Raw genomic sequence first — 18,740 nt, forward strand, 5'->3', positions numbered from 1 at the left:
TAACCAGTAATAGAAAGTAAAAGATAAAACATATTTAATAGAGATTTTAGAGTGACCAATCCAGTAAATGAACACTTAAGCTGCATGTTTGCTAAAATTATCATTCACAAATCGTTTTTCAATCTCTTGAATGATATTATTATATTAAACAATTCTAGTTTTTCTGGATAGTTATAGGTTTCATTAAAAATGTAATACAATATTTTGTAATATAATATTTGTTTGAATTAATGTACAGTGATATTCCAGAGACAATGTACAAACAATTTTCCAGTTTCATTGAACACACAAGTAACACAAATGTAAAATTAATTATGCTCAAAATCAAAGGCACAGCGATTGGTCACTCCACAGTAACCGGCTCCATTACCCTGTATAACATTTAGGGAATTCTGAATGTATCCTTGAGAACTTAAAACTCGCATACGTGTCGTATCTTTTTATCCAGGAACGTCGGTTGATGAACCATGGAAACAGGAAAAGAAGAAGAAATTCAAGGCTGAAGCAACTAACTACACTAGAGGCTACGTGATCTATTAGTTCGATACAACTACGAGACCTCCGATCAATCGAATCTTCCTCAACTCGTACACAATATCGATATCACTACCAACAACGCTTCAAATACTTTGCTACCTGTCTGCGCTCGGTTTCATACTTTCAAGCATTTACGTAATTCTTTCTTCCGAGGGAAAGAATTGAATTGATAATAAATGATGTACCTCTCTGCCGCAGTTATGGCACTGAGGGGTGACGTGGGGGCTGGCAGTGAGTTGATCCGCGCTCTCGCTGTAAAAGACACTGTCGCTGCCAGGACTGACAGACCTCAAAGACTCCGCTGAGAGTGCCTTTAATCTCGCTTCCGGGCTCTGCGCCTCGACAACCATAGCACGTTGTCCGTTGTGTCCCGGACTGTGTTGATAACGGCCTGGACTCAGTCTCGAACACACTATGTCGTCCGCTGCGCGTGATCTTCTTCGTGGCAGGCTACCTGTTATCGCTGCTTCCTTGTCCTAAATGGAATCAAGATAAAGTGTTCTCATACCGCGTCGCGAGCATCCTTCCAAAGTGCAACGAAAATGTATACTGTAAAGTATAACTGCGGCGCCACTCGCATTTTTAAGATTCCTGAACCGTGAAGTAGACTAAACTACGAACTCCACGTGTGGAAAGCATCGAAGTTGCTCCGTGTGTACAGCTTTCGTACTTCTAATTCATTCTTTTGCAAATTGTATTCACCATTTATCAAATCATATTCATTCTTTTGCAAATTATATTTATTTATTAATCTTCTAAATCTTTTTTATTTGTTTTATTTATTATTAATTAAGAAATAGTCACTTGCAATCGGGAAATTATCATGTAAGTATGAACACAGAGAATACGTATAGGGTGTACCGAAATTATGTTACTTCCGGGAAATGAGGGGTTTTTGAAGGGTTTCTGAAGTCATTTCAAGTAACTTTCTCCTTAGAGCAAATGCAATCCGCGGCTTCGTTTACGAGTTATTAATGAAAAACATTGACCAATAAGAGACGAGATCAGCTGGCGCGAGGCGGCTGAGCCAATGAACGGAACTTGGCTTCGTCCACTCGTTGGCTCGGTCTCCTTGTGCAAGTCGAGCTCGCCTCTTATTGGTCTGCGTTTTTCGTTAATAATTCGTAAACAAAACCGCGGGTTGCATTCGCGCTAAGGAAAAAGTTACTTTAAATGACCTCAGGAACCCCTCATTTCCCGATTGCGAGTGACTTTTGGTACACTCTGTATATCGGGATTACATACGAAGGAACTAATGCAAAGAGGAAAGTAGTATTTGCTCTTGTTCAGTTCTTGGAATTTTGCTCTGCATTGGTAAGCACTGTTAGTTATAAAATTCACTCTTGCTAATGAAGCATTTAAATTCTAATGATCGGAATGACGTCTGTTAACAGAAACTATAAAATCTCTGGAAAATCCAAGCTCAGTCTACCATGGCTTACTTTCATTCTTGTGATAGAATTTAAAGTGTTTTATACCTTTAACTAGACCTTACTCTTTGATTAGGACTTTGGTGGACGTTTTTGCTTGAACTTTGAGGTCTTTTGTTAGGTCAAGTGAAGCCTTGCTATTTGGTGAGGGACTCTCTTTGGTCGCTTCATTGACAAGTGAATCTACTTTTTCATTATCCACTATTCCAGCATGGGCTGATATCTGTTGCAAATTACATTCACTCTGTTGCAAATTATATTCACTATTATGCAAATGGAAGGATCTAGCCGGATGAGATAGACAAATCTGCCTTTACAGCTTGTTCAATGAATATTACATCATTCGATAGCTGATCATGAAACACCTCTTTGTCCTAAATTTTAACCATGTAGCTTCCCCGTGAGGGGAAGGTTGCTGGTTATATTAAATCATACGATTTTTCACTAATTTTCACATTTTGGTTGCTTCCTAAAATTTTCAGAAAAATGTAACATATTTTGGATCACAAGTCACATATTGGAGAATTTTTTCAGACGTTTTTTTTCTCGAGTATATAACACTGTACCAGTTTCATATTGATTCTGTGCTAAGACACTGTCACAAGCAGTGGTTTCAATTTTTTCCAGATTCTCCGTTCAGGTGCGTCATTGTTAAAAAATGTAAAAACCGATTTTTCGACTCAAAAAGGTGAATATAACCCTGCAAAAGGATAAATTTTAATGGAAAAATGTGAACATTACCTGTAAAAGGATTTTGATTTGAGAAAGAATGAATTTGATTGGAAAAGGATGAATTCGGATTGCAAGATCTGTATCAAAATAACAGCCAAAAATGTCTTGGAATTAATGGATTCTTTGTTTTTCACAAACACTAGAGGTTTGTGCTAGTTAATCTATATCTGTGGACGAATTAGCGATGCACTATTCAATGTGTACAGTCCAAATTCGCAAGAAACACATTAACGTAATCAACACGTTTAATGCTCCATTGTGCATGAAAACAGTCTTCTCTGTTGGAGGCGATAATGATTCGTTAGTCTAAACTAAAACAAAAGTAAGTACAAAAATAATTGAGTCGGTGTATATGAAATGTCAGATATTTTCAGAGAATAAAAAATGCTACAAATTATCCATCTTTTTGACATTGTTAATTATGGAAAAATGACGTTTTAGCGTTGAATGAATCATACGCATTATTAATGCATGATCTCTCGATATATTCGGCGTGCATCGTTCTTTAATTCCAAGAAATCGTTTGTTGCCAGAAGTTTCTTTGGCCAAGTCAATGTGTACATCTATATTTAAATAATTACTCGTTGTCAGCTTCAGTTGTATAACCGCTCTGCGTAACGCGTGCACTAACTGTTTTTCCGTTCATAATTAGCTTCAAGTTATGGGGTAGATAAATTTTAACGCTAAATCTACCGTGTCGGTCAAAATGACCGCATTCTAGTATTCATTTTTAAAAGGCAGTTCTGTCGTACATATATGATAAAAATGACAAAAGCTCTAAGTAAATACAATCTTCTCGTTCTTACACAGCTACACACACATCAGTCACGTTGACTGCTCAGTAAGTTTTGTAGATTTTGTGTCTGTTTTGTAGGTAGACGGTCTATTAATATATTTATTAATATATTGTATAATTCTTCTATTAATATATGCATTAGTACATTGTATATCTTGGCTATTAATGTATGTACTGATTTATTGTATAATTTATTTATTAATATATGTAAATTCTGTATAATTTGTCTATTAATGTATGTAGACTTTGTATAATTTATCTATTAATATATGTAGATTTTGTATAATTTATCTATTAATATATGTAGGCCTTGAATAATTTATCTACTAATGTATGTAGACTTTATATAATTTATCTATTAATATATGTAGACTTTGTATAATTTATCTATTAATATATGCAGAGTTTGTATAATTTATCTATTAATATATGTAGGCCTTGAATAATTTATCTACTAATGTATGTAGATTTTATATAATTTATCTATTAATATATGTAGACTTTGTATAATTGGTCTATTAATATATGTAGACTTTGTATAATTTGTCTATTAATATATGTAGACCTTAAATATTTTATCTACTAATGTATGTAAACTTTATATAATTTATTTATTAATATATGCAGTTTTTGCATAATTAATTTATGTCGATTTCGTATAATGTATCTACTAACTTCAAAACTTGAGTGACATATATAGTTGCTTGATTGTCAACATGATAAAAGAAAGCCACTGAATATAGTTCATGATATATTTATTTTACAGTCGTGTTTGAAGAACACACGTGAGAGTTTAGTAACATGCGGTGCTGCAGATAATTAGAGTTAATTGATGAGAAAATTGTTAATTTGGAAGGTACCCTGCATGTGATGCTTCCACTAGTGCAGATTGGGCTTGTTCTCTCGTTAGTCACTGTAATGTATCTAACTCTGACGGATACAAACACTTCGAAACAAAGACAACTAAGTCTATATATATGTATATGTATGTACGTATGTATCTCTTTCAGGAGGGAAGTTAGCGTGGAGCTATAACTTAGTTATCGACTGACCCTTGTATGCAATTGTATTGTCTTCAGTTTGTCGAATTAGAAAATCCAATTAAATCGTTACACGACGCACTAAATAAACAGTATTTGCAATCGGCGTCAGAGAGTTCGATGAAATGGAGATGTAACGTACTACATGCTCCCAGCAAAAAATATCGTATGAAAATGGAGAATGTAATTGTTGAATAGATTTATTCGATTGTTTTGTTTTTAGATCAAACAGTAATATCGTGTGTATGTTAAACAAATATGGTAGAAAAGTGAGCGACGTTCTTAAAAAACTTTAATAAAATGATAAACGGTTCTTTACTCGTGTTAAACACACAATGATACGCTGACTATCAGAAATAAGTAAAAATTGTAAGGATTTTAAGTAGCATGAAAAAGAATTAAAACACCTTTTTAACGCTACAAACGATAAAAGTGTCTATAAATGTTGTTCAAGAAGAACATTTAACTAAGGTGAGTTGTAAATGGTAACGAGTGACTTAGAACGCAATTTTTTATACAATATTTTATATTATCGTAAAGTTGGCTGCACATCGTACATTCAAATCTCAAAATGATGAAAAGAAAATCATATATCGAGGTTTAAAGAGGCATTGTAAACAAGTATAAATACGTTTGCCAATGTCTTTAGGTATGTCTCAAACAGTATTACGTTTAATAGAAAATGTGCGTAATATTTCCTACTCACTATACCATTTAAAAACATCTTACAAGAAAATGAACGATGAACTGTGAAAGCAAACGATTTTAAGAAATTGTTACACGATTCATTTTTACAAAATGATAACAGTTTCAATGTCGACAATTCTTCGAAAATCCGAGTGTTTTTCTTTTCCGTTTTTTGTTGCATCATGACAACACATGTATACACAGCGAAACCAATTTTAAACAAATTCGTCTAGTTGCAGAATTTGTTGACAACCGAAAGATTCGACAACGGTGAGGAATTGAAGTTATTATCGAATAATTTTTTCAATGAAAAATCACACAAATTTTTCGAAAATAGCACAAAAATATTAGTTGGTGTGTGGAACGAAGTCATAAAAAAGGGATGCTGAATATCGATTCAAGTTAAATATAAGTACATACTACATTAACTTCTCATTGAAGAACAGGGGAAGAACAATATTTCTTTTAAGATGACAAAACATATTGTTACAACGGTGTAAAATAGCAACAATGATGAAAATTAAACCAAAAGAAGTCGATTTTGGAATAATGGTTTCCGATCGACGATGGTTGTTCACGAGAGGATCAGCTGATCAATGATAGACATCGAGGAAGACAGACACCCATACATAAAACGATCTTTGAATTTTACACGCAGTTCATTATAAATAACTAATTAAAGAGTTCTGTTATCTAATAGAAAAACGTGTTCACCGACGAGGAGGACAAGAAGCGTTCGCAATATGTCAGATAATGCTAACATTATCTTTCATAACGTTCGGGGCACAAATATACTTTCGTAAATAGTTCATGTCGAAAATTAATGAACAATTCTCGCAGCAACGAACCGTCATGAAAAATTAACATTCACTGACCTCGTTGCTTCTTCTCCGAGCAGAAATATAGCTGCCGCTTTTCTTCCGCGGACTCTCCCTTGTTCTCCTGTGCCTTCCCCCTTCGGCAGTCTCCCGATGCGCGTGATGATGATGATGATGATGCATGTGATAATGATGGCTGCAGCTTGAGTCGTCCGACGTCTGGACATGGCCGGCGTCTTCAGCCGACTCCACCCGCCAGTCCTCTTTCGGCGGGCTCCTGGGAAGTTGTTGTTGGGGCTGCTGTTGCGTTTGACTTGGTGGCGCAGTTTCACGTTTCCTATTGTTCCGGTGAGGACTCTTAGCACTCGTAGACTTGGCCTTTGGTCTGTGACGATGGCTCGGCGTCGGGCTAACTTCGACGCTATCCGGGTAAGGCTCTGCGCCGTGGTCGGTGTCCACGGTGCTGCCCATGAAGTCCAGAGTGAAGTTTTTCCGTCGCCTGCGACGTTCTTCTTCGTTCCAGGTGCGCGAGTCCGGGGGAGACTCGGCGTAACCGCCCGATGAGGAATGGTGGCCTTCCTGAAAATTAGGGGCCAAAAATAATGGTTATCTAAAAAATGTTTGCAAAAGAAATCGGTAAGAAAACAATGCTTATTATTCAAGTTAAAGCTGTTAGTCGCAAAATGTAAAACGATGTTGTTTCGAAACTTATACGATTACTATAAGATATTAATTTTTAGTTACAAGTGACAATTGAGCCGTTTATTTTGAAAGTGGCATAAGCCACTTTGTTTTTAAGTCGATATATTTAAGGGTTTGCGTTTTAACACGTTTAATAATATGGATGCTAACTTTCGAGAAGATTTACTTGTATTTGTTATCTCAGGATACTGATATTTTTCTCAGTATAAATAATTTCGTATAAACATTAAAAAAATCACCACTTTTCATTACGGTAAAGTGACTTAAGCCAATTTCAAAATAAATAGATTAGAAAAATGACTGACATATATTAATTTTGTCCGACGTATTTTATTGAAGTGATGTTTTGAAAGGACAGTGATTTACTAAAATTGTTGAATAAGTTACATATATAATAATAATTTATAGCATGAACATATTTAATATAAAGGTATGATTTAAGTATTTTTTATTTTAATATTCATAAAATACAAAAATAATTAGTACATTTTGAAACATAAGTATAAGTAATTTATATGAAAATACATCAGTTCAATTTAATTTTCGTCATCAATAGGAATGATTAAGTCCTCGGAAATCGTATTTTGTTTGAAATTTTAAAATAACTGTGATATATTGGGGGTATATAATTAAGCAAGTCCATCATGTCTTTGTATTTTGCTGAAGAAACAGGACGAGATCCAGCGTATAACGGATCCATTTTTCTATTATATTATTATATTATTATTATCACTATAATATAATTTACAAAACTGCACTATTCTTTCGCACTTATAAAAATAAGTCCAGTGATCACAACTTTTTTAAAAATACTGAAAATAATTCAAAACAATACTTCACACACACTTATCACACGTTTCTATTTCTTTTACACTAAGCCCCGCAATTAATTTCCTGAGTACAGCGACTTACGCCACTTTCAAAATAAACATGTTTGTTATACCGTTAATTAGCAAAACTTCTCTCGAAAAAATCTCAATAGTTCTCAACTTATTGATTGCAAATTTTTAAAAAATGAAAAGATACCGTTCATTTGTAATTAGTGTTACCATTAACTCGATTTTTTTGAAAAAGTGACTTATGCCACTTTCAAAATAAACGGCTCAATTGCAATTAACCGAAAATTTTGTTCGTTGGTAATAATCCTTATTGATCGCGGAAATTGTATTCAACAATCGTGTAATAATCTTCGATGAAAGAAATTTAATCCAGTGACAGTCATCGACGAGGAAAATTTATTTAAATTATTCGGAAAAGTTATCGGTAAAAGGAATTGTATTTTATACTATGACAATGGTAATAAGAATATGATATTTATTACAATGTAGTTATTAGAATTTATTGTAATGTATTAGCTGTTTAATTTGTTGTATTAATTTAGTTGATTATTACTTGTTCGGGTCATTTCAAGCAAAATCGATTACTTTTATATCTTGATGTCAGGGATTTTGATGATAATGAGATATATTGTGCAGGTCGTACGTAATTAATGAGCGGGGAGGAAGGGAGGGAAGTCATCATTTTTCTAATTTCGAAATTGTTTAAGTTTCTCTCAAAGTTCCCAGATTTTCTTTTCGACAGCTATTGTCGGGAAAAACATGCCACTCGGCGAAACCTCGGAAATTGCTTTACAGCTTTCGCAAGATGCGAAATTTCCAAGTGACACGAATCGATAAAATAAACGAACTGCTCGCTTCTATCCGAGCGACTCGATTTGATTCGAGTATTCGGTTTAATCGATTATTCGAATGGGTTCGCTTTTTCGAATCGAGTAAAATTTGGTTTCATTCTTTCGAATTTTCGCACATTCCTAATACAAGGGTTGTTCCATCCCTTAAAGGAATCTTTATTCTTCGTCCATCTGATTTTCTTCAAAACGAATTGCTTTCTGTTCAAGTTTGAAGTAGCTTAATTTCCAAGGAATTCCCTTTGGCTTAGCGAGACATCTATTTTATTAATATATTAATATTTTATATCAAGAAAACAGCTGTTTTATATTAATTTATAAAAGTAACAATAAGCCATTTATGCTGATTTTTAACAAGTGTTATTATTGTAACATTTGCCGTAAGTAACATATAAGTTTAAATAACTCATAAATGTATCTTTACGATATGAATGATCGTAAATTAAAAAATTAGTGATCCGTCATTTTGACGTGTTCCGTAAGTCTAGTGTTATCAACAAGACTCGTCTTTTAGGTTTTCAATTTTGTAGAGTCATACCCTTCTTTTTTTCTGTTTCTTAGGTTTGTAATTTCTTAGAGTCGAAGCTTTCTTCTTTCCGGCAATCAAGTGATCTTTGCACTTCTGTACAATAGAGTACTGCATCGACAGCATATTTTCGTTGTATAGCAGGCTCGCTAACTCGCACCGCCTCTGTCACCTGCTCGGGATTTCTCGCTACTTGTGGCATTGCGCGCTACGTGACATTTTTACTTTCTTTTCCATCTCGTTACTAGTCAATCAGTTTCTAGTTCTCTGTCTTCGAAGATTATAAAAACTGAAAAGCAATACACCTTGCTCTCAGTTTGATTCAGTCGGTTGTCAAATCTGCTTTAATCTCTCCCCTCCTCCTTCTTTCTCTCCCTCTCTCTCTCTCTCTCTCTCTCTCTCTCTCTCTCTCTCTCTCTCTCTCTCTCTCTGATTCGCAGTCGGTCTCAGTCTGCCAGTCTGTTTCAGTTAATCTTTCAGTCTGCTCTAGTCGATTTCAGCCCAACGCTAGATTTCTAGTTAGCCAGCCGTTTATCTTAGTCTTCCAACCTTAGACCATCGAGTTTAGTCTATTTTATAGTGCTTCAAATTCAGTCTTCAAGGTTCTTGTCGTTCAGTACCCTGCGAGTCACATATGGATGACACTAATTTTTAACTAGGTTTTTGAGATTCATTTTTATTGTAATATATTGAATAAATTGTATGTTACTAGGATTTGTAGAAAACAAAATAGTTGAACTGATATTTCCTATGGTAAATTTTCACTTTCTAGTTTCGGTATCATTAATTGAATGACTTTGATATTGTGCTAATTTTTCGAGTTAATATTCGGCACTTAAACCATTAACTGACACGATCACCATTTGGGGATTTTAGAATTTTACGTACACTACTTGAAGTGGCGAAGAATATATCAGGTGCGTTTGACAGTTTAACGTCATTTTATAAATATCAGTAAATGTTGTTTATAGCAGACGGTGTGTATTTTATGTTTCGTTTCTTTTCAAGAAGTGAACAAATTTGGAAATCATCTGTAAGTTGAACACAACAAAATTATTAGGTCTACCGGAAAGTTCTGTCCGATAGTGTCACTTCAAGTTTCAATCCATATGCACATGTTGATTTGAAACATATATGACCATCTCTCTTTATCATTGCATTTACACACATGTACTCTCCTAAATAAACTGAAACAAAGATGTCTCATGTCATTATTAAGTGAGACGCGATCGTGAAAACATGGCTACCGATGATAATGCCGGACCACGTGCTGCTTTGGCGACTCGTCAGAAAATCGCAGAGCTAGGCTGGCAAGTTCTGTCACATCCACTATACTCCCCAGACCTAGCACCCGCCGATTATCACTTGTTTCTCTCTTTGCAAAACTTTTTACAGGAAAAAAAATTCAAAACTGAAGCTGATGTCAACCAAGCACTAGTTGAGTTCTTCGCCTCTAAAAATAAATCATTTTTTAGAAATGACATTTACAAGTTGCCATCATGCTGGCAAGAAGTCATAAGTAACGATGGAAAGTATATTCTACAATAAATATTATTAAATGTATGAAAATTGTGTTATATTTCAATTCAAAAACGGACAGAACTTTCCGGTAGACCTAATATGTACTATATTATAATTAAATACCATACATAAATATGCAATCTAGAGGTTACAGTAACTATGTGTTACATAGTCTTTTGTTTTTCATACAATAAAAAAAATTTGTTCATGTAACCTGCCATAATCCTCATTTGGGACTTTTTACAAAATATAAAATATTTTAACAATAAAACATAATTTGAATATAATTATATTGTTACACAACTTTTTGTTCATATACATAACTTTTCCTGTCAAAAATTCAAAAAGAGAAGTTTGATATTTAATGGGATAACGTGTTAAGACTCGCAACAACAACGTTCAATTCAACAATCCACTATCGATCGATTACAATATCCCTGAAGTTCGTTCTTGTAAAATTCAACTGTATATATTGTAAATACTATACTTATTTATCAAAACAGCTGTTTCTCTTGAATTAGACGAACAGCGATGCCAATTAGTTCCGTCACTTAGCGTAATACAACCCGAGAGATTTTTAGAATCGCGGTAATTTGGTATCAGGTGCACAAGCGAGTCACCTACAAAAGGTGGTAGATACAGTGTAAATTAGATCGCGCGATTTTCGCGCATTTAAAACACACCAAAATGTACAACAAATAATAAACTGTGTAGCTAATTATTCGGATTAGTGGTTAACGCGACTACAATTAACCAAATGAGTCGTTTATTTTGAAAGCGGCATAAGTCACTTTGTTTTGAAGTCGATATATTTAAGGGTTTGCGTTTTAACACGTTTTAAAATATAGATGCTAACTTTCGAGAAGATTTCCTTGTATTTATTATCTCAGGATACTGATATTTTTCTCAGTATAAATAATTTCGTATAAACATTAAAAAATCACCACTTTTCATTACGGTAAAGTGACTTAAGCCACTTTCAAAATAAATAGATTAGAAAAATGACTGACATATATTAATTTTGTCCGACGTATTTTACTGAAGTGGTGTTTTGAAAGGACAGTGATTTACTAAAATTGTTGAATAAGTTACATATATAATAATAATTTATAGCATGAACATATTTAATATAAAGGTATGATTTAAGTATTTTTTATTTTAATATTCATAAAATACAAAAATAATTAGTACATTTTGAAACATAAGTATAAGTAATTTATATGAAAATACATCAGTTCACTTTAATTTTCGTCATCAATAGGAGTGGTTAAGTCCTCGGAAATCGTGTTTTGTTTCAAATTTTTAAAATAACTGTGGTATATTGGGGGTATATAATTAAGCAAGTCCATCATGTCTTTGTATTTTGCTGAAGAAACAGGACGAGATGCAGCGTATAACGGATCCATTTCTATTTGTGAATAACGCCTAGGTCTTCCTCTTTTCGGTGACAAATCCAAAGTTAGAAATTCATCTTTTTCATCTAAAGTTAGTTTATAAAACATTTTATAGGGAATATCATGGTAAAATCGTATCCATTAAATTTTTAGCCAATGAACTTCGTTTTGATCTGTAAAAACAATACTTCACACACATGTTTGTTATACCGTTAATTAGCAAAACTTCTCTCGAACAAATCTCAATAGTTCTCAACTTATTGATTGCAAATTTTTTAAAAATGAAAAGATACCGTTCAATTGTATTTAGTGTTACCATTAACTCGATTTTTTTGAAAAAGTGACTTATGCCACTTTCAAAATAAACGGCTCAAATAGAAATAAAAGAAAATATTGCACTACTTCCATATTCATTTCTTGATAAAATACAAGTACATGCAGCGTGCCCTATTCTTTTCTTTTTTAGATTTTGGAAAAGTACGCCGTAGTAAAAAATATACATACATATCCATTGTTACCACCCACAAACGCCATTATCTGCGATTGCAGCTGTGGAACAATGGAGCGTTACTCTTGCATGAATGAAAACATCATGGCAGTTACAAGGTAAGAAGACTATCATGCAAAGTTATGCTTAAAAGTTCGAAAACCAATGAAGGAATGTAAATCCTCAATTCGGGATTCGAACCGAATAAACTATAGCCCATTTGCAAACCTGCAAACCAGGTATTTAGCACGTACGTCTACAATGACTGCTGTAATCTCGTACTGTGAGTTGACCTTTGTTGAGCATGGAGCCGACAGTAGCACAATATTTTTCTTATTGATTCAAAATATTTATTAGTTTAAGGTGCACGCTTTTGTTAAATTTTGTGAGCACTGCCTTCATGATTGAATTTATATCTCCGAAACTATTGAAGATAGCAAGTTGCGCTTTTTTTGGCACTCCTGAAGGATATACCTATCTCAATAAATTTTTTATTGCATTAGAAAAGACATCTTGTCGACATACAAAAGATAAAAATATTATTGTTTCGCAAAGACTCCTGTTCAAGTGCCAAAAAATTTGAAAATATATATCCGTCTCCCCAAAGCTCTTACTTTCCGATTCGAATGTTTTAATTTGCGGACACCCTGAAACTGTAATTAGAGTACATGAATTTCACATACACGCCCTGTTGCAGGTCCCGTTTGTTAGCGTCAACGTGTGTCCGAGGGTCGTCAAAGGCAATTAACTCGCCGCTATTCTGCTTTTGAACGATTTATGATAGGGACCTAATCTGCATGAAGTGTAGAAGAGTGTTTGTATTGTGGATCTCGTCCCACAACATCATTCGCTAGCATCCTGAGCCAGAAGGATATAGCCGAATGACCAAAATTCGCAATTTCAAAGGATCTCTGTCTCAATATTGTAGAAAAATAGGTGACCCGACAGGGCAAGGAGTGAGAGGATCTCATGAGAGAATCTTCATCCTGACTCAGGAACGAAGGATGAACCTCGTGCTCTTTAGGTTAAAGTACTATACAGGGTGTCTCGCTTAAAACCGACCACCTCAACCGGCTGTCCTCGAATAACAATGTTACAAAAAATCTTCTAATATGAAATTTGATCGGTATGAAAAGCCAAACTAGTTTTCTCCAGCCTCTTTTTTCAGAGATTTCAAAATCATCAATGGTGATGTACATATAAGTGCATATGTTTTTAATTGCCCATGAAATACATCGTGAAACCCCATGGCACTCATCCGAAAACTTCGGAAATACCGAGGAAAACGCGAGGGAAACCTCGCATACTTTGAGTGCACTGAGTAAAACACTAACACGTACATCGTAGACTGATACGGTGCTCATTTTACACGGCGATACATACATCGTTGTCTCCACGGCCTCTTAAATTTTCCACGGTTTTACGTAAAAAAACACTTTTCATAAATTTTTTCTATCGTACTTTCAGGAACGCTATACTTTCTGTGACGTCGCACAGTAACTTAACTTTCCACGGCAGTTCGAAACGATTAAGTGGCCAACTTGATTCGAAATTTCATTTGTTTTAGACAGTTTTCGAGTATTTTTCAAACAAAAGTGTAAATACAGTGACTCCCATTAATATTCGCTCGCCTCTTATAACGCAATAATTTGTTTAAAACTGGACTAAACGACTTAAATTTTTCAGATGATAGAGGACTAGACCATAACTAGGCATTTTTTTTTAAATTTTGCTATTGAATAGAAAATAGAGAATATAGCATAGAAAATAAGAAACTCTCATTTTTTAACTTTTTTATCTGAACCTATAACGAAAATTTAAAAAATGCGTTTGAAAAACTCGGTAACTTATATGCTTATTAAAAATTTCATCGAAATCGATTGACCGTGGTAGCAGTCATAAACAATTAAAGATTGCAAGAATTGCGGTTCTGTCCCGATTTTTGACACTTACGATCAATAAGTGTGAGATATCTGCAGCTTTTAAAATTTTTTTAACGCTTGCAACTTGATTTCGCGTTAACCGATTTCGATGAAATCTTCGGCATGCATATAACTTACCGAGATCTACGAAACGCATTTGTTCGATTTTCGTAATAGGCTCAGATAAAAAAATTAAAAAACTTGAGTTTATTATTTTCTTTTGCCATTCCAAACAATAACAAAATCAAAGAGAAACATTTCAGTCATTGTCTAGTAGACTAGTCCGTCTATCATCTAAAAAAAAAAATACAAATTGTTTAGTCCAGTTTTAAAAAAGTTATTGTGTTTCAAAAAGTAAGCGAATATTAATGGGAATAACTCTGTATTGGTTTAAAAATTATATAAGGCATCATTTCTCTCGAAACTCGAAGTCGTAAAATCGTTTCTTGCTCGTGTCACCTGGGCCTGTGCATAAGAACGCTCGCACACAACGATGTTTTTTCTACATGGCATTGAGCTTAGCTGATCGAGCGCGATGCCTGCCCAGATAAACGACTACAAAGAATGTACACCGAACGGCTATACATGTTTATACTGTCACGGTGTACTCTTTTGTCACCTGGGTCATCCCTCCAATAATCCTAATATCAAATTCCAAAATACTCAGTTTCCATCGTTTCCTCTGCAACACTGATCGTTATATTAATAAATGCCACTCCTTTTTCTGTTCTACCCGATGGCTCACGATGGTATAAATAGACCCTTGATTGCAGCCGAAATCAGTTAAACTCGTAAGATACATATCATATATAGCTATCACACATGATAGCTTGCTATCATACACTATCATAAACGTTACTGCTTTGTAACATTGACCACGATCGCTTGATCGTAGAATCCGCGCGCTTTCCCATCATTTATTGCACCATTCTCTCTCTTTTATTCTGTCTAATTCTGCATTATTTCTTTTTTTTTCAATATACAGGGTTCCCCGGAAAGAATCATCCGATTTCAAAAATTTATATTTTAAAAAATTACACACAGAAAATTATAATTCAAACACGAATATAACGGGAAAATGTGTGACTTCCTTTCGTTACACGTATGATATCATTGCGATATGAAAGTTCTTGCCAAACACGGTGTAATGTATCTCTGGTAATTGTTTGTACAGCATCACAAATGCGTTTTTTCAGTTCATTTACACTTGTAGGTAAAGGTGGTACAAAGACAAGATCCTTCACAAATCCCCAAAGGAAGAAGTCGCATGGGGTTAGGTCGGGGGTGATCTCGGAGGCCAATTGTGTAGAACCATATTATCGGATGAACTGCGACCAATCCAACGGTTTGGTACATGAGAAAAAAATAATAAAAAGTAGAACTCGCACATTTTCCCGTTATATTCGTGTTTGAATTATAATTTTCTGTGTGTAATTTTTTAAAATATAAATTTTTGAAATCGTATGATTCTTTCCGGGGAACCCTGTATTTTGTTTTTACTATTGTACGTTCAACTCAAATATTTCCCACTGTACATGCGAAAGATGTTCACCCGCAAGCAATATAGCAATATGTTCTTCAGATTTGTTACAGTTATCGTTCGAAAGTCATGAAGAACTGTGATTTTCACTATTTTTTGAATTGTCCATAACAAGATCAACAAATTTCGATGAATTTTTCGAAAAAGATGCATTCTTCAAATATTTGTTTTAAATTCAAATAAAAAATGTTTAAAAGTGTGACTGTTTTATACCAAGTAATTGGAATGATTGAAAACAGTTTTTAGACATTGCCATGGAAGCTCTTACATCTAAAAAGATAGAACACATACTGTAGATGGACTGTATATATGCAAAGGTGGTGCACCTAAATATCTCCTCGAATAGCGATGTTCCAAAAAATATTTTGTATGAAATAATATAATATGTTAATATTATATAATAATAATAATTAACTGATATCAAGAGATGAATGCGATGCAGAATGTAGTTGTTTTCAAGATCATATTTTGTTGTATTGCATCGTGAAACTACCATTAAAATTCATTCAGACGCGTATATTGTTCTGACCTTGAAATGACCTCCGATTCCAAACATAACACGAAATGTGACATTATTATCTGACGGTATTCTGAGAATTAGAGACGAATGCAATAACGTGCAATGCTACATGATGCAATAAAAAAATGTACTTATATGTGAATTAATATAGATAACCTTGAAACTCAGAAAAAAATTATCTTGGTGAGATGAATTTTTGCATTGTGTTCGTATCTTGGTACCAGGTACATTACAAATAAAATTTGTTGCAACATCTCTATTAGAGGGGATATTTAGATGGCCTTGTTTATATATAGTTGGACCACCCGGTATGATTGCTCACTGTAAGAAGGAAATCGTTGACAATCGAGATTATTAATCTCTTAGCCATGGACGATGCATAGTGGTCAGTTTCCATAGAAAAAACGAAAAAGAATCAGTTTTAAAAAATATCCCCATAATCCATAATTTATTCACTAGTAGTCTATTAAACATGTGGCTTATTATTTACTACGATTTTTCTCACCATTTGTTCATTTTGGACACGACTGCATGGCCTCAAAGTAGCTCATCTTCAAATCATCTTAAATTTATACCATCGTTTATAATTACTTTGTTCTTTGAAAATAAATAATTTTTACAGAATTTAATGCATTAATGAATTTTCATTTCATTTTCAAAAATAATAAATCATCTAATAATAATGCCAAAATGGTGCGGTTCACGAATCAAAAACGATACCTATGGGCTAACGAGTTACGCGAGATGTTTTGAATAGATTGAGTAAAAAATATCAATATTTCAATTGTTCGCACTCTACTGAAACTTGTGAGAATAATTACAAATTATTTTTTGTTATTATATGCAGACTTTTGCTCACATCCGACCCGTACATGTCGAGTATGAAGAAAAGAACGATCCAAGAAATTGAAACCATTTCTCAAAGAAACAATCGAACTATTGATTTCGGAACATTGTTCGCAGTATAAAAATGGAGAGAATGTTCAATTTAATTGATTTGAAAACAAGAATTGTATTTTTAAAAAATTTGTTTATAAACAATTAAAACACTGCATTTTGTTTTCATTATTCTATGCCAACAAAAACCCAAATATATGTACTGGTAACATAAAACGAAAAAGTAAGGCATAAATATATAATTTTAGTTATTATGTTTCTTTTCGCATTTAGTATGGAAACCGATCACTGTGCGAAGTGAAATGGCAATTTTACATCTTACAACAGAAATACTTCTCCTACGATTTAAGTTGAAATGCTTGTGAAACATATTCATAAATTTTGCACATTTTAGAATAATTCTAGAACAACTTGTCGAAAGAAACTGCATCCAGTGTGATCGATAAAACGCGTACAAGACTGATCTTAAAAAGAAATCGTCGCGGCTATGTGGTTAAATGGTCGAATTGTGATGATTTCAACCTGAAAAATCAGAAACAAAGTGGCAAGCTGTTACAGTTTAATTTTTAAAAATTAAGAACTTCAAGAAAGATTTCAGTACTGAATGATTTCGAGGAAAAGGATTTGTTAGACCACATTTCAGAAACATTCCTGTGAAGAAATGAGCGAGGACTTATTACGCTACTTGAGATTATAAGTTTTCGTTATTGCAAGCAAAATTGTACTTCGCCAAATTTTATTAATCTGATAATTATTTAGGTTCACGTTGCAGAAAGTTCATAACAAGCAGAAGACCGACAAAAGAAATCGCCGAACTCTCTTGGTGGTGTTGTTCTTACAAAGTTAATGTAGACCAAAGTAAAAGAGATATGAAAATAACCAACTATACTATAATATATGTAGCAATTTCCAATGTAGCTGTTGACTACAGGTTAAATAAATAAATAGGAAAAAGTACATCTGCTTTTTGTAATACGTATGGTTTTTGAAAATTAAATAATATTTGGTGATATCACATGTACCAAGAGATTATGATTTAAAAAATGACATATACATTGAAATATTGATGTAAAAAATTGACATGAGCAAATCAGATCAAGGTTATGTCAAGCTAATGTCTAGCTTATGTCAAGTCATTTAAAAACATCATATTACAAAAACTGTTTCAAGCAAATGTTGTGCACTATTTTACGTAAAATATTATTCAGAAATAAAAAAATATAAGTTTATGATAAAAAAAAGGTTAAATGATTTCGAAATAACCTTGAAAACGCTCGCGCATTAAAAACTAGTAGTATTATTACACTCGAAATACTAAAGGATATGTGTTAATTTGTTTTTTAAATCACGTGTCCACGAGATTTTCTACGATCTCAATTTAAATGGAAAGATTCTAATATAATTTTCTAGCATACATTTACTTACGAAATTAATTTGAAGTTAATCTAAAAAATCGCTTAAAAGATTGTAAACTCTAACGGATTATTAAACTATAAATCCATCT

General features: G+C 33.6%; 1 protein-coding gene across 4 annotated transcripts in view; it reads right to left on the minus strand.

Moving 5' to 3' along the window:
- Nucleotides 1-18,740, minus strand: part of LOC117217425 (uncharacterized) — a 367,343-nt gene that overhangs the window by 138,577 nt on the left and 210,026 nt on the right. For all 4 annotated transcript variants that reach the window (XM_033465133.2, XM_033465059.2, XM_033465211.2 and 1 more), the window contains 2 exons: nucleotides 6,098-6,619; nucleotides 723-1,013 (listed from right to left, as the gene is read on the minus strand). In XM_033465133.2, coding sequence (XP_033321024.2) covers nucleotides 723-1,013; nucleotides 6,098-6,619 — 813 coding nt within the window. The remainder of the gene's footprint in view (nucleotides 1-722; nucleotides 1,014-6,097; nucleotides 6,620-18,740) is intronic.

This window comes from Megalopta genalis, chromosome 4 (genome assembly GCF_051020955.1).
Source record: "Megalopta genalis isolate 19385.01 chromosome 4, iyMegGena1_principal, whole genome shotgun sequence".
NCBI lineage: Eukaryota > Metazoa > Arthropoda > Insecta > Hymenoptera > Halictidae > Megalopta > Megalopta genalis.